The sequence below is a fragment of the Scyliorhinus canicula genome, chromosome 1 (assembly GCF_902713615.1).
Source record: "Scyliorhinus canicula chromosome 1, sScyCan1.1, whole genome shotgun sequence".
Classification (NCBI taxonomy): Eukaryota; Metazoa; Chordata; class Chondrichthyes; order Carcharhiniformes; family Scyliorhinidae; genus Scyliorhinus; species Scyliorhinus canicula.
Window position 1 is genome coordinate 76,425,587 of NC_052146.1, and position 22,394 is coordinate 76,447,980.

At 50.8% G+C, this 22,394-nt stretch overlaps 1 protein-coding gene across 3 annotated transcripts in view; it reads left to right on the plus strand.

The window, feature by feature from the left end:
- Positions 1–10,324: 10,324 nt before the first annotated feature.
- eif4enif1 (eukaryotic translation initiation factor 4E nuclear import factor 1) overlaps positions 10,325–22,394 on the plus strand; it is a 78,838-nt gene continuing 66,768 nt past the window's right edge. For 2 of the 3 annotated variants that reach the window (XM_038793430.1, XM_038793436.1), the window contains exons 1-4: positions 10,325–10,817; positions 11,338–11,459; positions 17,305–17,378; positions 19,194–19,327. In XM_038793430.1, coding sequence (XP_038649358.1) covers positions 11,358–11,459; positions 17,305–17,378; positions 19,194–19,327 — 310 coding nt within the window. In that variant the 5' untranslated portion in view covers positions 10,325–10,817; positions 11,338–11,357. The remainder of the gene's footprint in view (positions 10,818–11,337; positions 11,460–17,304; positions 17,379–19,193; positions 19,328–22,394) is intronic. The other variant, XM_038793440.1, reaches the window with a different exon arrangement.

Below are 22,394 nucleotides of genomic sequence, written 5' to 3' on the forward strand. Positions count from 1 at the left end.
GCCTTTTTCAAGAAGGTAACGAGTAGTATCATGGGGTATGTGTGGGCACATGGCACCCCGAGAGTTAGAAGGGTCTTTTTGGAGCGGAGTAGGGATAGTGGAGGGCTGGCGTTACCCAACCTTTCAGGATATTACTGGGCGGCAAATACATCGATGGTACGAAAGTGGATGATGGAAGGGGAGGGGGCAGCCTGGAAGCGCATGGAGAGGGCGTCCTGCGGCAACATAAGCTTAGGGGCACTGGTAACGGCACCATGGCCGCTCCCTCCCACGAGGTATACCACGAGCCCGGTGGTGGCGGCCACCCTCAAGATCTGGGGACAGTGGAGGCGACACAGGGGGGAAGTGGGAGGTCTGATAGGGGCACCACAAAGAGGGAACCACAGATTTGCGCCGGGAAACACAGGAGGGGGATTCCAGAGCTGGCAGAGGGCGGGTATTAGACAACTGAGGGACTTGTTTATAGAGGGGAGGTTTGCGAGCCTGGGAGAGCTGGAGGAGAAATTTGGGCTCCCCCCGGGGAACACGTTCAGGTACCTCCAAGTGAAGGCATTTGCCAGACGACAGGTAGCGGGGTTCCCCGCGCTCCCCGACAGGGGGGTGAGTGATAGGGTGCTATCAGGGGTCTGGGTCGGGGAGGGGAAGATCTCGGACATCTATAAGATTATGCAGGAGGTAGAGGAGGTACCAGTAGAGGAGCTGAAAGATAAGTGGGAGTTAGAGCTGGGGGAACAGATAGAGGACGGGACATGGGCAGACGCCCTGGAGAGGGTCAACTCGTCGTCGTCATGTGCGAGACTAAGTCTCATTCAATTTAAGGTACTGCATAGAGCCCACATGACGGGGACAAGGATGAGTCGGTTTTTCGGGGGTGAAGACAGGTGTATTAGATGTTCGGGAAGCCCTGCGAATCATGCACATATGTTTTGGGCATGTCCGGCACTGGAGGAGTTCTGGAAGGGGGTGGCAGGGACGGTGTCGAGAGTGGTGGGGTCCAGGGTCAAGCCAGGATGGGGACTTGCGATCTTCGGGGTTGGGGTGGAACCGGGGGTACAGGAGGCGAGGGAGGCTGGAATATTAGCCTTTGCGTCCTTGGTGGCTCGGAGGAGGATCCTGATTCAGTGGAGGGACGAAAGGCCTCCGAGTGTTAACACCTGGTTAAACGACATGGCAAACTTCATCCAATTGGAAAGGATCAAATTCGCCCTGAGAGGGTCGGTGCAGGGGTTTTTCAGGCGATGGCAACCCTTCCTAGACCTCTTGGATCAGAGATAGAAACTGAGGCCGTGACAGCAGCAACCCGGGAGGGGAGGGGAGGGCGGGAGGGAGGGGGGAGGAGGGGAGGGGGGACAAAGACGAAGGAAGTACGGTAGCGGTGGTGGCACGGGCAAGGCCTGCCCGAGGACACTGCTAGAAATGATAAGTTGGTCTGACTGTCGGTTCGCCGGCGGGGGGGGGGGACGCGCGAGTAGGGGGGGGGGGACTTTTTTCTTTTTCTTGTTAAGTAGGGGGGTTTGACTTTGTTTTGTTATAATTTAAATGTAAATGTAGGGGGGGTTAAAATGTTTGTATTTTGAAAAATTTCTTCAATAAAAATTATTTAAAAAAAAAAAAAGGATTGATCTTGAGGGACACCAGAAGCAATGTTCCCAGAGTGGGAAGAGAATTCAATGCAGGTAATTGTCTGACTATGACTGGATAGATGAGAGTGCTGTCCTATCCAGCTGGACAATGATGGAGCACATTGGACAAAGATAATGTGGTCAACCAGGTCAAAGGCTGTAGTTAGTTTGAGAAGACAGGGAGGAATCATTCACCCCAGACGCGATCACATCAGATGTAATTTGTGACTTTGAGAAGTGTTGTGTTGGTACTAAGGCAGGGGCAGAACCCTAGACATGCTAACTCTTGTGAATTGATTGCTGAAGTTGCGATTTTTCACTCACATTCATTCAGCCTTACTCACAGCCTTGCAAGGGGACTGAAAATGTGGCATTTTTAATAGTCCTTCTGCACATGCGCACCGGGGTGGATGCTTTCTCCCTGTCTTCTCAAACTGCAGCCTTTGGCTAGGTTGACCACATCATCCTTGTCCAATGTGCTCCATCATTGTGCAGCTGGATAGGACAGCACTCGCGTCATTTCTCTCTTATCTATCTAGTCGTAGTCAGACAATTATGTGCATTGAATTCTCTTCCCACTCTGGGAACATTGCTTCTGGTGTCCCTCAAGATCAATCCTAACCCGCTCCTATTTCTCATTAACATGTTTCTATCAGTGACATCATCCAGAAACACATTCGGATTCAATGTGCATGCTGACGGCACCTTGTGCCCTCAATTTTGGACCATTACCGCACATCTCACATGCCTAAATTGAGAGGAAACCAGGAATGGAGTGTACCAAAACATATTGCTTTGAGTTTGGATGATGAAACAATAAATAATAATAATAATCGCTTATTGTCAAAGTAGGCTTCAATGGAGTTACTGTGAAAAGCCCCTGATAGACATAGAATTTACAGTGCAGAAGGAGGCCATTCGGCCCATCGAGTCTGCACCGGCTCCTGGAAAGAGCACCCTACCCAAGGTTAACACCTCCACCCTATCCCCATAACCCAGTAACCCCACCCAACACTAAGGGCAATTTGTGACACTAATGGCAATTTATCATGGCCAATCCACCTAACCTGCACATCTTTGGACTGTGGGAGGAAACCGGAGCACCCGGAGGAAACCCACGCACACACGGGGAGGATGTGCAGACTCCGCGCAGGCAGTGACCCAAGCCGGAATTGAACCTGGGACCCTGGAGCTGTGAAGCGATTGTGCTATCCACAATGCTACCATGCTGCCCCTGATGATGTGCTGTGTGCTGATAAACTTGCAAGAATGATGCAATTATGTTGGGTGTTGTCTCAAGGTTTATCCTTAAACTGGAAAGGATTTATCAGCAGATTTGGGACATGTGGTGCTAACAATTGCACACAAAGACTCGAGACATGTACAATCGAGGCTTTATTGCTGTGTGATGCTATTCCTCCGGCGGCAGCTGTAGAATAGGATCTCAGTGACACACACACATATTTATACACAAGCTCCCTGTGGGCGGAGCTAGCCGGCAGGGGGTTACCGGAGGAACCTGTATTACAGGTACAGCCATACATCCCCCTACTGCAAGTACACATATCTACAGTGGTTATATCACCACATTCACCCCCTGTAAAAAGTGAGTCCGGCGGGGATGACGTGTAACTATAATACAAAGGATGATCTATTTACAAAAGGGTTCAAACAAAGAAAACCAAGAGTCCATCCGGTTAGCCCGTTACAGGTTGAGCCGAATCGGCGGTCGAACGTTCCGCTGTGATCGGCGTAGCTGTGGTGGCGACGACGGCACAGGCGGTGATGGCAATGATGGTGCAGGTGCTGGCGGTGTTGGTGCTGGCTGCTGGCGGGATGACTCTGAGAGCGAGCCAGTGTAGGCAGGGGGACGAGGGATAGACCTGGTGGGGACGAATACGGGGGCGCCGGGGACAAGGAGGGTGGCACGGGGGGGAAAGGGGCATGGGCATGGGATCAGCACCTGAGGGAGCCAGGTCCCGGAGCGAGACTGTGTCCTGGCGGCCGTCGGGGGACTCCACGTAGGCATACTGAGGGTTGGCGTGGAGAAGGCGTACTTTGTCCACCAGGGGTTCCGCCTTGTGGTGCCGGACATGCCTACGGAGAAGGACTGGGCCCGGAGTCGTGACCCAAGTCGGGAGCGACACCCCGGATGTAGACTTCCTAGGGAAGGCAAAAACACGTTCATGGGGTGTTCTGTTAGTTGCGGTGCACAGTAGTGACCGAATGGAATGGAGCGCGTCAGGGAGGACCTGCTGCCAGCGATCGGCTGGGAGGTTCCTGGACTGAAGGGCCAGCTGGACGGCCCTCCATACCGTCCCGTTCTCCCTCTCTACCTGCCCGTTTCCCCGGGGGTTGTAGCTGGTCGTCCTGCTGGAGGCGATACCCCTGCTGAGCAGGAACTGATGCAGCTCATCACTCATGAACGAGGATCCCCTGTCACTGTGGATGTAGTCGGGGAAATCGAACAGAGCGAAAATTGAATCCAGGGCCTTGATGACGGTGGCAGACATCATATCCGGGCATGAGATGGCGAAGGGGAACCTAGAAAATTCATCGACCACACTAAGGATGTATGTGTTGCGGTCGGTGGAGGGGAGGGGCCCTTTGAAATCCACGCTGAGGCATTCAAAGGGGCGGGGCGCTTTCACCAGGCGCGCGCGATCTGGCCGGTAGAAGTGCGGCTTGCAGTCGGCACAGACCTGGCAGTCTCTGGTGACTGTCCGTACTTCCTCGACGGAGTAGGGCAGATTGCGGGCTTTGATTAGATGGTACAAGCGAGTGACCCCCGGATGGCAAAGGCTCACGTGCAAGGCACGGAGCTGATTCACTTGTGCGCTGGCACATGTACCTCGGGAGAGGGTGTCTGGGGGCTCGTTGAGCTTGCCGGGGCGATACAAGATCTCGTAGTTAAAGGTGGAGAGCTCGATTCTCCACCGCAAGATTTTGTCATTCTTGATCTTGCCCCGCTGCGTGTTGTTGAACGTGAAGGCTACCGACCGTTGGTCAGTGAGGAGAGTGAATCTCCTGCCGGCCAGGTAATGCCTCCAGTGCTGCACCGCTTCAACGATTGCCTGGACCTCCTTTTCAACAGAGAAATGTCGAATTTCAGAGGCGTGGAGGGTGCGTGAAAAGAATGCCACGGGTCTGCCTGCCTGATTCAGTGTGGCGGCAAGGGCGACATCTGAAGCGTCGCTTTCTACTTGAAAAGGCAGTGTCTCATCTACTGCGTGCATCCCGGCCTTGGCTATGTCAGATCGAATGCAGGCGAAGGCCTGTTGTGCCTCGGCCGTGAGGGGAAAATGTGTGGATAAGTGGGCGGGCCTTGTCCGTGTATTGTGGGACCCACTGGGCGTAATAAGAAAAGAACCCCAGGCAGCGTTTGAGGTCCTTGGGGCAGTGGGGGAGTTGAAGCTCCATGAGGGGGGGGCATGCAGTCGGGGTCGGGCCCCAGTAGTCCGTTTTGGACTATGTAGCCGAGGATGGCTAAGCGGTCTGTGTGGAACACGCACTTCTCCTTGTTGTACGTGAGATTAAGGAGAGATGCGGTGTGGAGGAATTTAGAAAGGTTGGCGTCATGGTCCTGCTGGTCATGGCTGCAGATTGTCGAGACATTGTCGAGGTACGGGAAGGTGGCCTGCAGTCCGTACCGGTCAACCATTCGGTCCATTTCTCGTTGAAATACCGAGACTCCATTCGTGACGCCGAAGGGAACCCTAAGAAATTGGTACAGACGACCGTCTGCCTCGAAGGCAATGTAGGGACGGTCCGATTTACGGATGGGGAGCTGGTGGTAGGCGGATTTCAGGTCAATAGTAGAGAAGACCCGGTACTGTACAATCTGATTGACCATATCAGATATGCGAGGGAGAGGGTACGCGTCGAGCTGCGTGTACCGGTTGATGGTCTGGCTGTAGTCCACGACCATCCTGTGCTTCTCCTCGGTCTTAACCACTACCACCTGGGCTCTCCAAGGACTGTTGCTGGCCTCGATGATACCCTCCCGAAGCAGCCGCTGGACTTCGGACCTGATGAAGGCCTTGTCCTGGGTGCTGTACCGTCTGCTCCTGGTGGCGACAGGCTTGCAATCTGCGGTCAGATTGCAAAGAGGGAGGGAGGCTCGACCTTGAGGGTCGCGAGGCCGAAAACAGTGAGGGGAGGTAGGGGTCCGCCGAATTTGAGGGTGAGGCTCTGGAGATTGCATTGGAAATCCAGGCTAGAGAGGCGACGCGCAGAGGTTGGGGAGAATGTACAGACGGAAACGGTCGAATTCCACGCCCTGTACAGTAAGTTTAACCAGGCAGAAACCCCGGATCAGGACAGAGTGGGAACCGGAGGGGAGAGAGATCTGCCGGTTGGCGGGATGGACCGCAAGAGAATAGCGCCTTACCGTGTCTGGGTGGACGAAGCTCTCGGTGCTCCCAGAGACGATGAGGCAGGAGGTCACGTGGCCGTTGACCAGCACCGTTGTGGAAGAGAGTGCCAGGTTGCGAGGACGCGACTGGTCGAGCGTAACAGAGGCGAGTAGCAGGCGATCGACAGTCGAGTCTGATGAGTCCGACGAGTAGCGGTAGCGATACATGTCCCGGGGGAGGACAAAATGGCGGCGTCTGGAGTACCTGTGTGGGAGAAGATGGCAGCGGACAAGATGGCGGCGCCCATGGAACGCACGTTGTGGGGACGGGACAAGATGGCGGCACCCATAGAACGCACATGGTGGTGGGAGATGAAGATGGCAGCGCCCATGGAGCGCACGTGGCAGGGGCGGCGAAAGATGGCGGCGCCCACTGATCGCACGTGGGCTCGGGGGAAGCGGACGGCAGGGCCCATTGTGCGATCGGCTGAGGCGAGGGGGGGAACGGGGGCGCGATAGCGGCAACTGTCCGGGACTGACACACCGTTGCAAAGTGGCCTTTCTTGCCACAAGCTTTGCAGGTCGCGGTGAGGGCCGGACAGCGTTGGCGGGGGTGCATCTGCTGACTGCAGAAGTAACAGCGGGGACCCCCAGGGAGCGCGGTGCGGTGAGCAGCGCAGGCGTAGTGCGCGGGGGCGGCTGCTGGGGGAGCCGGTTGCGGGGTCCACGAGTGGTAGGACGGGTGGGCCTGGGGGTCCGTTTGCGGGGTCGAGGGGTAGGACGGGTGGGCCGAGTGGCTAGCGGAGTAAGATCACGCACTACGGGAGGCAGCCGTCATTGAAAGCACCAGAGTCTTTGTGGCCGCGAGGGCGATCCCTTCCAGCAGTCGTTGCCGGATGGGGTCCGATGCAATGCCTGCAACAAAGGCATCGCGCATGAGTAAATCAGAGTGTTCTGTGGCTGTGAGGGCCCAGCAATCACAGTCTCGTACCAGAGGTATAAGGGCCCTCCAGAAGTCCTCAATCGACTCACCCGGATGCTGGATGAGAGTAGAGAGTAGATGTCTCGCAAACAGAGTGTTCGTCGACTGTGCATAGTTCTCCTTGAGCAGTTCCATAGCTCTGGTGTAGTCAGGCGCATCTCGAATTAGCGGAAAGACACTGGAGATAAGTCTTGAGTACAGGAGTTGTCTTTTTTGAGCCTCCGTCGGGGGAGGGTCAGCTGAAGAGATGTAGGCCTCAAAGACTGCAAGCCAGTGAACAAAGTCTTTCCTGGCGTGAGGTGACTGCGGATCCAGCTGCAGACGGTCAGGCTTGACCCTGATGTCCATGGTGTACGGAAAATCACACAGCAATAAATTGTGGCGCTAACAATTGCACACAAAGACTCGAGACATGTACAATCGAGGCTTTATTGCTGTGTGATGCTAGTCCTCCGGCGACAGCTGTAGAATAGGATCTCAGTGACTCACACGCATATTTATACACAAGCTCCCCGTGGGCGGAGCTAGCTGGCAGGGGCTTACCGGAGGAACCTGTATTACAGGTACAGCCATACATCCCCTTACTGCAAGTACACATATCTACAGTGGTTATATCACCACAGGACACTCAGACATGCTGCGTGGGGAAGCTAAAGGATCCCGAGGAGGAAAAAGGGCTTGGACGTCTAGGTTTGTTCTCACTATGAGCCAGGGGGATCTATGTGCCATTTGCTGAGGCCTAGATTTGGGAAATAGAGACAAAAGAAGGCACCTGCTCATAAACTATCACCCCACCCCATGGTAAGGAGACATTGGCCAAAGCTGGCTGGATGCCTGAAAAATGGCCTGACCCAATCTCGGTCAGCTTGGGTCACAGTCTGTGTGCAGTCCGCACATTCTCCCCGTGTCTGTGTGGGTTTCCTCCGGGTGTTCAGATTTCCTCTCTCAGCTCCCGAAAGGCATGCTTGCTAGGTGAATTGGACATTCAGAATTCTCCCTCAGTGTACCTGAACAGGCGTTGGAGTGTGGCGGCGAGAGGATTTTCACAGTAACTTCATTGCAGTGTTATGTTAGCCTACTTCTGACACGAATAAAGATTATTAATATTCAGGTCTCCTTGGACAGACACATTGGTGCCTCATAGCAGACATCTGGGTAGGCACCACATGCTAATTCACTCCATACCTCTTGCACACCTGTCAGTATGTAGTGCATTGGTTTCAGGCAGGACCGTTAAGAGCTCCAAATTATTCAGATGAATTAAGCCAATGGCAACTCGCGACTTCTGCACCAAACCTCAAAGAGTTTGCCTTCTGATGATTTATAGGACAGGTGATGTTGGCATTACTGGAAAACTCAGTTAGAGTGATTCAAACATGGGCACTGGTGTATGACAAATGTCATGTTGGCAGGTGTGTATGGGGGTGGGGGGGGGGGGGGGGTTGGGGGTGCGGGATGGACAGAAAACCATCACAATATCAACCGACATGGTCCATCATGTGACATCAATCGAACTTCATCAACAAGGATGATGTGATCCCACTGATGCCCCATATGGGGACACAAGCCTCTTGAGAGGAGCTGTTTGTCTCGAGGGGCAGCACCTTCACCGAGAGGAGCTGCTCAACACCCGGGGCAGCACCTTCACCGAGGGGGGCGGGGGCTGCTCAGGGGCAGCACCTTCACGGAGAGGGGGCTGCTCAGGGGCAGCACCTTCACCGGGAGGAGCTGCTCAACACCCGGGGCAGCACCTTCACCGAGGGAGGGCTGCTCAGGGGCAGCACCTTCACGGAGATTGGGCTGCTCAGGGGCAGCACCTTCACGGAGAGGGGGCTGCTCAGGGGCAGCACCTTCACGGAGAGGGGGCTGCTCAGGGGCAGCACCTTCACCGAGAGGGGGCTGCTCAACACCCGGGGCAGCACCTTCACGGAGATTGGGCTGCTCAGGGGCAGCACCTTCACGGAGATTGGGCTGCTCAGGGGCAGCACCTTCACGGAGAGGGGGCTGCTCAGGGGCAGCACCTTCACGGAGATTGGGCTGCTCAGGGGCAGCACCTTCACGGAGAGGGGGCTGCTCAGGGGCAGCACCTTCACCGAGAGGGGGCTGCTCAACACCCGGGGCAGCACCTTCACGGAGATTGGGCTGCTCAGGGGCAGCACCTTCACGGAGAGGAGCTGCTCAACACCCGGGGCAGCACCTTCACGGAGAGGGAGCTGCTCAGGGGCAGCACCTTCACGGAGAGGAGCTGCTCGACTCCAGGGGCAGCACCTTCACCGAGAGGGGGCTGCTCAACACCCAGGGCAGCACCTTCACCGAGAGGAGCTTCTCAACACCCGGGGCAGCACCTTCACCGAGAGGAGCTGCTCAACACCTGGGGCAGCACCTTCACCGAGGGGGGCGGGGGCTGCTCAGGGGCAGCACCTTCACCGAGAGGGAGCTGCTCAGGGGCAGCACCTTGACCGAGAGGGGGCTGCTCAACACCCGGGGCAGCACCTTCACCGAGGGGGAGGGGGGGGGGGGGCTGCTCAGGGGCAGCACCTTCACCGAGAGGGAGCTGCTCAGGGGCAACACCTTCACCGAGAGGAGCTGCTCAACACCCGGGGCAGCACCTTCACCGAGAGGAGCTTCTCAACACCTGGGGCAGCACCTACACGGAGAGGGGGCTGCTCAGGGGCAACACCATCACCGAGAGGAGCTGCTCAACACCCGGGGCAGCACCTTCACCGAGGGAGGGGGCTGCTCAACACCCGGGGCAGCACCTTCACCGAGAGGAGCTGCTCGTCTCCAGGGGCAGCACCTTCACCGAGAGGAGCTGCTCAACACCCGGGGCAGCACCTTCACCGAGAGGAGCTGCTCAACACCCGGGGCTGCACCTTCACCGAGGTGGGGGCTGCTCAGGGGCAGCACCTTCACCGAGAAAAGCTGCTCAACACCCGGGGCAGCACATTCACCGAGGGTGGAGCTGCTCAACACCTGGGGCAGCACATTCACCGAGGGGGGAGCTGCTCAACATCAGGGGCAGCACCTTCACGGGGGGTGGGGCTGCTCAGGGGCAGCACCTTCACCGAAGGGGGGGGGGGGGCTGCTCAGGGGCAGCACCTTCACCGAGGGGGGGGGGCTGCTCAGGGGCAGCACCTTCACCAAGGCGGGGGGCGGGAGGGGGGCTGCCCAACGCCAGAGGCAGCACCTTCACCGAGGAGGGGGCTGCTCAACGCCAGGGGCAGCACTTTCAATCAGGTAAATGCGTAATGCGATTGGCTGGGCGACGTCGACTGGCCCCACCCATCTCTCGGTCTCTGATTGGCTGAGAGAAAAACGATATAGTTGTCGATCCTAGTTGCCTGAGGGGCCTTCGCTTTTGGGGGGGGAGAAAGAGTGAAAGTAAAGAGTGCGATTGAAGGGGTTTTAAAAACATAAAAGAAAGGAGTGTGACCCGGGTGTGTGTGTGTGTGTTTTGTGTGGAGCGGAGAGAGGGGGGTCAGGCAGGCTGCTGGTCTGTACATCCGGGTGTGTGTCAGGCGGCTGTGGCTTCTGCTCGGAGCGGCGGCGGCTGTCACTGACTCGGAGGCGGCCGGCCGGCTGGCTCGCCGGCTGCGAGGAGAGGAGCTGGTGTGGCTCCTTTAGTTACAGCCTGCGGCCTGGGAGCCTGCCACTTAGTACTCGCCGGCCGTTAGTGAGCGGCCGCGGCCACCTCCTGTGTTGTCTCGGGGGCCGCCGCTCGGCCTCTCTCTTCCGGCCACCCCAAATCCCCCTCTCTCGGTGAGTTGTGCTGAGAGAGAGGGGGGAGGGGTAGGTGCCAATTCACCTCCTTTCCCAGAGGCCTGATAGACCAGACTGGGAGCCTGTGCCCCGCTTTCAGGTATGTGGAGAGGTAGTCATTCCTGGGCTGGGTGCTGTGTCGAGGCAATAGTCGTGTTATTCCAGCTGCGGCTGCTTATTCTCTCTCTGATACGTAAAGCTCCATCCATTGCTTTTATCCACTTAGCGATTCAATAATTAGCCTCAGCGGTCTGTTCCTATTCCACCTTGGCTGTTTGTGTCTTAAAGAACCAGTATGAGCTTCATCTTGGGCCATTTTGGTCGAAGATTGATCTATTAGAGCTTTCTTCGTTGAAATGAAGAATGATTGTAGCTGCCTTTGCATATTGAGTGAAGTGACAGAATCTGTTTCCTGTGCAGTTAATTTTAGTAACACTTGTACCATAATGTCATACCATAATGTCATACATACGGTGTTAAAATTATATTGGGGTCGCTCTTTAGTTTGCTTGAATGATTTCAGTTGATTCACTTAGCTTGGTGTTCAACGATGCTGCAGTGACTAAAATTTACTCCTCCAGTTGATTTCTTTAAATTAAAGTTTCTTGTTCTGATTAAAGGTCTGTGCTCCTACTCCTTTATGGCAGCCATGGATAAAAAAGAATGGATTGAAGAAAACGGAGAACCATTAATTGACCCACAGAGAATGTGTGGTATGAGAAAAACATATAGATATTCCAAGGTAAATATGAGCAGGTTGCTATGTATTCTTGACGAGCCATATTAAATGTTTGTAGCAAGGAACTGATGACATGGCTGTTGTCTGTAACTTATTCCTTGCTTTAACAATAATGGATCATAATGATGGTCAGGTTGAGAGAAATAATGGGTAATAATGATGATCAGTCAGGTTGAGAGAAATTGTTCTACCAATCAAGAACTATTTTGAAGTGTGTCCTGGTGGCTGCACTGGTCATATCTTTTTATTAAAGCAGTAAAAAATATATACAAGGCCAAAAGGTACAAACTAGTTTTGTGTTGGAGAAACCGGGGACCCTCCTCTCAGTACCAGTGGGGGGTGGAGGGGGGGGGGGGGGGGGGGTTGTGGATACACATTATTAAAACAGTTCAACACATTTCTACAAAAAACAAATGGTACAAGCAGTAAACTGTGCTGTAGACACCAGGGGATAGTTTAGCACACGGGGCTAAATCAGGCTTTTAAAGCAGGCCAGCAGCACTGTTCAATTCCTGTACCAGCCTCCCTGAACAGGTGCTGGAATGTGGCGACTAGGGGCTTTTCACTTCATTGAAGCCTACTCGTGACAAGCGATTTTCATTTCATTTCGCCAGATACCCTCGCCTCTGTACCAACAGAAGGGAAAGGAAGGGGGTGGTGGGGAGAGAGGGGAAAGGAAAGGTGGTGGGGCCGGGAGGGAGTTGGGTGTTGGTGGAGCCGGGGGGCCCAATGGGGCACTGCCTGAACTATTTACAAAGCCAGAAATATAAAAGAACCTTCAATTATGATGTGCCAGATTTCGGGAGTCCCCCAGAGGGGGTGAGGGGCGACAGTGTCAAGCCAAGTGTAATTAGACTCTCCTTAATTGTTTCTACTCAGCTGTACTGAATTTGTTTAATAGCTGAAAGGAACCTCAACAGTTGATTTGAGGTTATGGTATAATGCTGGGATCCCTGTTCTGCATGAGCTTTTAATCTTCATCTTGGATGTAAATATCAGTTCTAGATTTCCAGACAACCAGATTTGCTAATAATACCCATCCCTAATTGCCTTTGTCAAGGTGGCGTAAGTTATCATCTAGGAAATACTGCTGTGCATGAGATGTAGTTGCACTAAAATGCTGCATGGGAGAAAGTTCCAGAATTTTGACCCAGCAGAATAAGATACAATATCAGAAGCTCTTGTCGGTGCTTGCACACCAATTTGAGTAGTCCTTAAGTCCATATCCTGCCACAGCTTAGTGTAAAAGGCAGAATCACTTGAACCATCATGTTAGTGTTGTGCATAATATCTTCAGGTTTCTGTGTGCTAGCTGAAGAATTACTTCGGAAAGTGGAGAGCTTTAAGAAGATATTGCTTGTGTGGGGAGAGCTTTCAGAAGATATTGCTTTTGTGGGGAATGTCAATGTAGTGGAAATGTTTCTTAATCGAGGCAGAAGATGGCAATGTTTTGGAAACTTTTATTTTGTAAGTCAGGAGTGCCATGGCAGGGAAGCATGGTGGCGCAATAGTTAGCATTGCTGCCTCATGGCGCCGAGGCCCCAGGTTCGATCCCGGCTCTGGGTCACTGTCCGTGTGAAGTTTACACATTCTACCCATATTTGCGTGGGTTTCGTCCCCACAACCCAAAGATGTGCAGGGTAGGTGGATTGGCCACTCTAAATTGCCCCTTAATTGGGAAAAAATGAATTGGGTACTCTAAATATATATATTTTTAAAAAAGGAGTACCATGGCCATACACAAAATAAAACTTTGAGCCCTTGAATGTGGGTGGCACAGAGAACCTGTAACAGAAAAGAGATAATTTGGATTATGGAACTGCTTCTGATTGGTAACATTTATAATTCACAGGCAGGCAGTATTCAATTATGTGATTTGGCATAACCAGTTGGTGATTCAATTTTACTAAATTGTCATTTTAAAAGATGGTGCCAAACTTAACATTTGGTCAGTTGGAATTAATAGCTTGTTGGGGTATGAATAATTCTTCTATTGATTAGTGTTTGCCTGGACCCTTGGACACTAGTTTATTTCTATTGATGCACCAACCAAAGACACCTGTGTACGATTTAACAGTTGGAGTTGTACCCTATACTTGTTCATTGCTTATGTATGAGCTGAGACTGAGGTGGTTCAACTGAGCCTGACCTGACATCTCCAGCAATGACATCCCAGGAAGGTAAACACACGATTGTTAGGAGTGAGTCTTATTCTTGGCCTCCTGTTCCTCTTGTTGTGAAAACCAGTTGGTGCCTGCAACAAGCTGATGACACATAGTTAGTGAGGGATTTGCTGCATCACCATTGAAATCATTTGCATTTGTTCCAATATATGCTACTCCACTGATACGTGGAACTGGAATAGTGAAAGATTAATGTGGACCCTTGCATCAGCTACCTAATTTGTCCCATTTCCCTGCTCTTCCATAGGTCTGCAAATTTTCGAAGCATTCAATTTCTTACTGAATCTACTTCACTGTATTTTCAGGTTCTGCTTTACAGACATCACTGCTGTTAATAGGAAGAAAAAGTCTTCCTTTGCTATCTTAATTCTGTGGACCCGACCCTCCTGCTAGTGGACCTGGTTGCTCCTATTCACTCCTAACCCTGTATAATTTTGAACACAAGCCTGTCATCTTCTATGACATAAGTAGAACATTAATGTCTGCTTTAATCTCTCTACATAGCTGAAATGCCTTTTCCCTGGTCCCATTTCAATAAGCTTTGCCCAGAATTGGCTGTGACTTTTATCAAAATTTAGTTCAGTTTTGTTCCCCTTGACTCTCCAAGGGTCTTCTGTGCCTATAATAGCCACATCAACTTGTCCATCCCTTTTCAAAGATTGGTGAATGTGGATTTTTTTGGTTTTGGTTCCAGCACCCTCCATTTTTAAAATTGTGCTTTTACTTTATCTTGCCTCTCCACATCACTTCTCATTTTCAACTGCCACGTGTCTGCTCATTTCACTATCTATTATCCTCTTGACTATTCACTACATTTAGAAGAAAATAATATTATTTTTTCATGAGTACCCAATTCTTTTTTCCAATTAAGGGGCAATTTAACATGGCCAATTCACCTACCCTGCACATTTGTGGGGGCAATACCCATGATGACACGGGGAGAATGTGTAAACGCGACACGGGCAGTGACCCAGGGCTGGGTAGAACCAGGGTCCCCAGCACTATGAGGCAGCAGTACTAGCCACTGTGCTGCCATTCACAATTTTTTAAATATCATCTGTTAACTATGAAAGTATACTCCAGTACCCAAATCCAAGTCATGGATATATTAAAGTGCAGTATTCCTAAAACTGATCCCTGCGGGGAGAATGCACTATATGCTTCCCTTGAAACCAAGGAATGGTTCACCACTGTTCTCTGCTCTAGCCTCACCCGTTCCTATTCTTGTTGCCACTGTGCTTTATTATTTTTGCCAAGTTTACTTTATGGTGCTTTATCAAATGTCTACAGTCCATACACCCCACCATCTCCATCAGCCTCAAGAACTCCCTCCGCATTATTTAATTGTTATTTTGCCTTCATCGAAGCAGTGGTGCTTCTTTCTTCCCCACGTGTTTGTAAATGACAATTTTTTTTTTTGTTGCATGTTATGATGTCTAGAGATGTTTTCCTGTGTCAGAATAAATTTAGTTTCTGTTTTAGGCCACGTTTAGAGCTAAATGACGAAGCATTTCCTGTTTGGAGTTCTGTGACTAAGTCACTTGCTTGTGGTGCAGCAAGTTGTGGTATGATTCACCTAGTTACTACCTGTATCTCTATGCTTTCTGAATACACTGGGTGGGTGAGCAAATGGAGATCTGCAGGCTGAAGTATCCAGAACACTCTGATTTCTCTTGCAGCATTCCAAGAATGTCTGTCTTTTTGAGTGCTGCATCCTCTGAAACAGCTGTGATAATTGCATTTCCATTGGATAGTTCAGCAACACATGCTGAAGTTGGTCCAACATCCCGCTATCATTTTACGGAGCAGGGTTCACTGGATGGTATCTGAATTGAATCCTGCTTCCCAAATTCTGGTAGTGTCCAAATCCAGGTCTCCCCTGCAAACATGGGGTAGTTCCACATCTCCCTAGCTCCTGAAATGTGGCTGAATGATCTTCCCATGGCCTCTGCCAAATTTTCAATTCTAACCCCATATGTGATTGAACCTTCTGCAGACTGAAAATAAATTCTCTTCCAAAACGTGGTGTTGGGTTGCTTGATGCATGGAGCAGTAACAGGAAGTAGGAAGTTGCGTGGTGGGTGAGGACAGTAACAATGCCAGCCTGAAATTGTAATTTTTTGGAAGTGTGACTATCTTGAAGGATAAAGATGCTAAGCCTCAAAAACGTGAGAAACTGATGAACTAAGTTTCCTCTGGGGTGTTACACAACTTGCTAGCAGTCCAGGTGCTCCATTGGGTGTGGTTTGGAGAACCTCCCAAAGCTAGTGGTGTTCCACAGGGATCTGTGCTTGGGCCCCTGTTGTTTGTAGTGTACATAAATGATTTGGAGGAAAATGTAGCTGGTCTGATTAAGTTTGTAGATGATGCCAAGGTTGGTGGAGTGGCAGATACTGTTGAGGATTGACAAGAGGATACAGTAGGACATAGGTTGGAGACTTGGGCAGAGAACTGGCAAATGGCGTTTAATCCGGACAAATGTGAGGTAATGCATTTTGGTAGGTCTAATACAGGGGAAATGTACCGTAAATGGCAAAACTCTTATTAGGAATATAGAAAGTCAGAGATCTGGGCATGCATGTCCACAAGATCTTTGAAGGTGGCAACACAAGTGGACAAGGTAGTCAAGAAAGCAAGAATGCTTGCCTTCATTGGATGGGGCATTGAGTATAAAAACAAGTCATGCTACAGTTGTATAGAACCTGGTACGGCTGCACTTGGAATATTGCGCACAATTCTGGTCGCCACATTACCAGAAGGATGTGGAGGCTTGGAGAGGGTGCAGAGGAGGTTTACCAGGATGATGCCTGGTCTGAAGGGTGTTAGCTATGTGAAGAGGCTGAATAAACCCGGACTGTTTTAATTAGAAACACGGGGTTGAGGGGTGACCTGATTGAGGTCTACAAGATTGAGGGGCATGGAGAGAGTGAAAGGGCAGGCACTCTTTCCCCGGGTGGAGGGGTCAGTCACCAGGGAGCATAGGTTTAAGGTCCGTGGGGCAAAGTTTAGAGGAGATGTGTGAGGCAGGTTTTTTATGCAGAGGGTAGTGTGCCTGGAATGCATTGCTTGGGGAGGTTGTGGAAGCAGATACGTTGTGGGCAGCACAGTGGTTAGCACAGTTGTTTCACCACTCCAGGGTCCCAGGTTCGATTCCCGGCTTGGGTCACAGTCTGTGCAGAGTGTGCACATTCTCACTGTGTCTGCGTGAGTTTCCTGTGGGTACTCCAGTTTCCTCCCACAGTCCAAACATGTGCAGGTTAGATGAACTGGCCATGCTAAATTGCCCTTCATGTTCAAAAAAAGGTTAAGTGTGGCTACCGGGTTACAGGGATAGGGTGGATGCGTGGTCTTGAATAGGGTGCTCTTTTCAAGGGCCAGTGCAGACTTGATGGGCTGAATGGCCTCCTGCACTAGATTCTATGAACGGCGTTCAAAAGGCATCTTGACAAACACGTGGATTGGATGGGTATAGAGGGATACTGCATAAGGAAGTGCTGAGGGTTTTGGCAAAAGTTGGTATCATGACTGGTACGGGCTTGGAGGATTTGTTCTTAATGATAATAAGGCAGTGTTATTGTATCCATTCTGAAATGTGTGCTCAGGAAGATCTCCATGTCGGTCTGTATTTTCCTAAACTAGTTTTAACTTATTTTTCCCTTGTGCAGGAAAAACTATTAGAAATCAAAGAGTACCCATATGCCAAACAGAGACCAGCATGCCTTTTGGAAAAATATGACAGGTAAATATCATCAACTTAACACTTCAATAAATAAATTTTAGTTGCCAATATTTATGAAATATAATGAGATTTGAGGCATTCAGTCAGTTTGACATAATTGCTGATGTAGAAATGTAACTGCAAATAAAATTAATTTACTAATAGATGTACTACAGTAACAATTCCAATTTGAAGGTTTGAACATGCCTAACACCTAAAGCATGTTCCTGAATCAGCTGATGTCTGAATGTGCCAAACCTTCAGAGCAGCAATTTGTTTCAAATGCTTTCATTTTAGAAGTTTGCTCCAAGTGCTGAGTACTAAATGCACAATCAACAAATGTTTAAACCTGATTTTCAAAGATCAGCACAAGTTAATTTAATTGTGAAATGTCTTTGGGGCGGTGGTAGAATCAAGACTACAAGATTTTCATGTCAGAGTCCATTTGTTAAGAGAGATTGTCCTCCTGTGTTGGCCATCAACAAAGATTGTAGTATAAAGCCTTGTGTGCAATTTCTTAGCAATACGGCATCTGAGCATGATGATGAAAAAGAATAATTGTCCCGTCGTGTCTCTAAATCACTGTTACCAGTTTGTCTTGGATCCATGCCACTTTTGGGGAAGGTCAAGACCAATACTGAAACGAGCTTTGTATCCCATGACTGGCCAGCACTACAGGATATGGTTTCTCAATTTTAAGAAATAGGCCACCACGCGCTAGTTGAGTGAGCTGGTACGGGAGTTTGCTGTGAATCCTGCATTTTTTCTGTGTTAAATTTATCAAAAAATGAGCATGTTACACTAGAAATTTTAAAAGCACTGTTTAGGCCCCATCATTTTAAATTCTAGGCATCACACTTCAGGAAACAGGTTAGGCCTTGGAGACGAGGCAGAGGAAAAACACGAGGATTATGGGTTTCTGATTTGAAAGTGGAGTGGTTCCCTCGAGTCTAACCATTTTACGGGGAGATTGCTAAAGGTATTAAAGTCATGCTTTTGAGGAAGTGAGGGGAAAAAACATAATGCCAGAAGCATCAGTAACTGGATGATATGTATTTAAGGCAATTGAAAAAAACCATAGGTGGCATGTTACTGTGATGTGGATTACTGGAAGGAGGTTTTTGGAAAATTTCTAAAGTGGTGCACGTGAAACTGGACCCGGGCCCCCGGAGGCCATATTCGGGGTGTCGGACCAGCCGGGTTGGAAACTGGTGCAGAGGCAGATGTTGTCGCCTTTGCCTCGTTGATCGCCCAAAGGCAAATCCTGCTGGGATGGAGAGCAGCCTCTCCACCCTGTCCCCTGGTGTGGTGGGAGGGGAAGGACAGAGGGGTTCTACAATTCAGGGGAATTATTCATTATGCACTTTCAAAAACTGGATAACATCGAACATTAGTGGGGGGGGGGGGGGAATGAGTGTTAATGGCGGATTCCTGATTCCTTTTTGTCAGTTTGTGAACATGTGGGTGAATGTTTTGGGTTTGGTAAGAGGATGGGATCGTTGTTGTTGATATGGGGATTGACATGTTTGTTTGTTTATTGTTGGGTGTAAATTGGGGAGAAAATGTGACAAACGAGGAGAATAAAGAAAATTTAAAAAAAAGGTACTGTGGCATGAAAGTGAGGTGGGAGCAGCTTCAATGGTTTCTTCAGACAGAAACTTGGGTCACTGTGCAGAGTCTGCAAGTTCTCCCTGTGACAAAGATTATTGTAACTGGACTAGTTTAGTTAGTCCCCTAGCTTCACTGTGCTGTGTGAAGCACCAAGCAGTGAAACCCTCCAATTTGCACTTTGACAAGTCAATTTTCAGGTTGATAATTCTACTTGGTTTCTTTTAGTGAAGGGATCTGGGACCCTGAGAAGTGGCATGCATCCTTGTATCCCAGTTCGGGTAGAAGTTCACCATCAGATGGAACCAAGAAGGATTATGCTTCAGATCTGGACAGGGCAGTCCTCAAACGGAGAATTGCAGGTGAGTGCTGTCAAACATAATGGACACCTGGCAGAGCCAAGTTTGTATTTTTCTGGATGAAGTTTCATCTTTTGAAGAAACTCATAAATATTAATTCTCTCTTTTCTATCATAAATTGTAGGTGGCTGTGTAATGGGACTAGTATATGAGTTGCTAGCAAATCTGTTCTTGAAGGGACAGTTTTCTGAAGACAGATCTTTGCCATTAAACTGGCATTTGGTTCCTGGTGCCTAACCCAGGGATACTTCACTATCTAGCCACCTGTGACATGCTAATAGCCTGGTTTGTTCTTGGCAAAACAATCTCCCAAATGTTCATATGACAGCCCACGCCAGAGCTCAGTTTGTAAATTTTTGAAAATGACATGCATATAAAATCATGGGGGTGATGGCATGATGGTGATTAAGATGGGTGGCACGGTAGCACATTGGTTAGCACTATTTCTTCACCGCATTAACATTGCAGTGTTAATGTAAGCCTACTTGTGACAAAGATTATTATAACTGGTCTAGCCATCCTGGGGGGGGGTCGTAGTAACTTCATTGCAGTGTTAATGCAAGCCTGCTTGTGGTGATAAAGATTCTTATAACTGAACTAGCCATCCTTGGGCCTGGTCTAATGGTCTGGAGTTCCAATCTCACCAAGGGAAACTTAGATTTGCGAGTTAAATGGCATTCTTGTTAATCATGAGACTATTGTATTACCTAAAATATAACTTTTTTTTAAAAATAATTTTTATTGAAATTTTTCGATACAAACATTTACCCCTACTACATTTTAAATTATAACACAACAAATCCCCCCTGGAAAATCCTCCCCACGCCCTCCCCCGCGCGCACCCCCCCACCCTCCCTCTCCCCCCCCCCCGCCCGCGCTATCAGTCTAGCAACCAAACCGTTTTTCCCTTTCTGCCGATGGCCTCGGGCAGTCATTGCCCGCGACCCCCCGCTGACGTGCTCCCTTCGTTGCTATCCCCCCCCCCCCTTCTCCCCGGGTTGCTGCTGTTTCGGCCTCCAGTTCCTATCTCTGATCCAGAAAGTCAAGGAAGGGCTGCCACCGCCGGAAGAACCCCTGTACCGACCCTCTCAGGGCGAATTTGATTCTTTCCAATTGGATGAAGCTTGCCATGTCGTTTAACCAGGTGTTAACACTTGGTGGCCTTGTGTCCCTCCACTGAATCAAGATCCTTCTCCGAGCTACCAAGGACGCAAAGGCCAATATTCCGGCCTCCCTTGTCTCCTGTACTCCTGGCTCCACCCCAACCCCAAAAATCGCTAGCCCCCACCCTGGTTTGACCCTGGTTCCCACCACTCTCGATACCGTCCCCGCCACCCCCTCCCAGAACTCTTCCAGTGCCGGACACATCCAGAACATATGTACATGGTTCGCAGGGCTTCCCGAACACCTAACACACCTGTCCTCACCCCCGAAGAACCGACTCATCCTAGTCCCCGTCATATGGGCTCTGTGCAGCACCTTAAATTGGATGAGGCCCAACCTTGCGCACGACGACGACGAATTGACCCTCTCTAGGGCATCCGCCCATGTCCCATCTTCTATCTGCTCTCCAAGCTCCGCTTCCCACTTGTCTTTCAGCTCCTCTATCGGTACCTCCTCCACCTCCTGCATTATTTTGTAGATGTCCGAGACCTTCCCTTCTCCGACCCAGACCCCTGACAGCACCCTATCACTCGCCCCTCTATCGGGAAGCAAGGGAAATCCTTCCACCTGTCGTCTGGCAAATGCCTTCACCTGCAGGTATCTAAACGTGTTCCCCGGGGGGAGCTCAAATTTCTCCTCCAGCTCTCCCAGGCTCGCAAACCTCCCCTCTATGAACATGTCCCTCAGTTGCCTGATGCCCGTCCTGTGCCAGCTCTGGAATCCCCCGCCAGTGTTCCCCGGGACAAATCTGTGGTTCCCCCTCAGTGGCGCCGCCATCAGACCCCCCACTTCCCCCCTGTGTCGCCTCCACTGCCCCCAGATTTTAAGGGTGGCCGCCACTACCGGACTCGTGGTATACCTTGTGGGGGGGAGCGGCCATGGTGCCGTTACTAGCGCCCCCAGGCTTGTATTGCCGCAGGACGCCCTCTCCATACGTTTCCAAGCTGCCCCCTCCCCCTCCATCACCCACTTGCGCACCATCGATGCGTTCGCCGCCCAGTAGTATCCGGAAAGATTGGGTAGCGCTAATCCTCCACTGTCCCTACTCCGTTCCAAGAAAATCCTTCTCACTCTAGGGGTGCCATGTGCCCACACATAGCCCATAATGCTGCTAGTTACCTTCTTGAAGAAGGCCCTGGGGAGGAAGATGGGCAAGCACTGGAACAGAAACAAGAACCTCGGGAGGACCGTCATTTTGACTGACTGCACCCTCCCTGCTAGTGACAGCGGTACCATGTCCCACCTCTTGAACTCCTCCTCCATCTGCTCCACCAGCCTTGAAAAGTTAGCTTGTGGAGGGTCCCCCAGTTCCTTGCCACCTGCACCCCCAAGTACCTGAAGCTCTTTACTGCTCTCTTAAAGGGGAGCCGCCCAATTCCCTCCCCCTGATCTCCCGGGTGTATCACAAAGACCGCACTTTTACCCACATTTAATTTATATCCCGAAAAATCCCCAAACTCCGCTAGTATTTCCATTACCTCCGGCATTCCCCCTTCCGGGTCCGCCACATATAACAACAAATCATCCGCATAGAGTGATACCCGATGTTCCTCCCCTCCCCTTGTCAGTCCTCTCCACCCCCCTGAACCCCTCAGTGCCATCGCCAACGGTTCGATCGCTAATGCAAATAGTAAGGGGGATAGGGGGCATCCCTGCCTGGTACCTCGATGGAGCCCAAAATACTCCGACCTCCTCCCGTTTGTAACCACACTCGCCATCGGGGCCGAATACAGCAGCTTCACCCACTTGATAAATCCCTCCCCAAACCCAAACCGTTCCAGCGTCTCCCACAGGTATTCCCACTCCACCCTATCGAATGCCTTCTCCGCATCCAGTGCTACCGCTATCTCAGCCTCCCCCTCCACTGCTGGCATCATAATCACATTCAACAGTCTCCAGACATTTG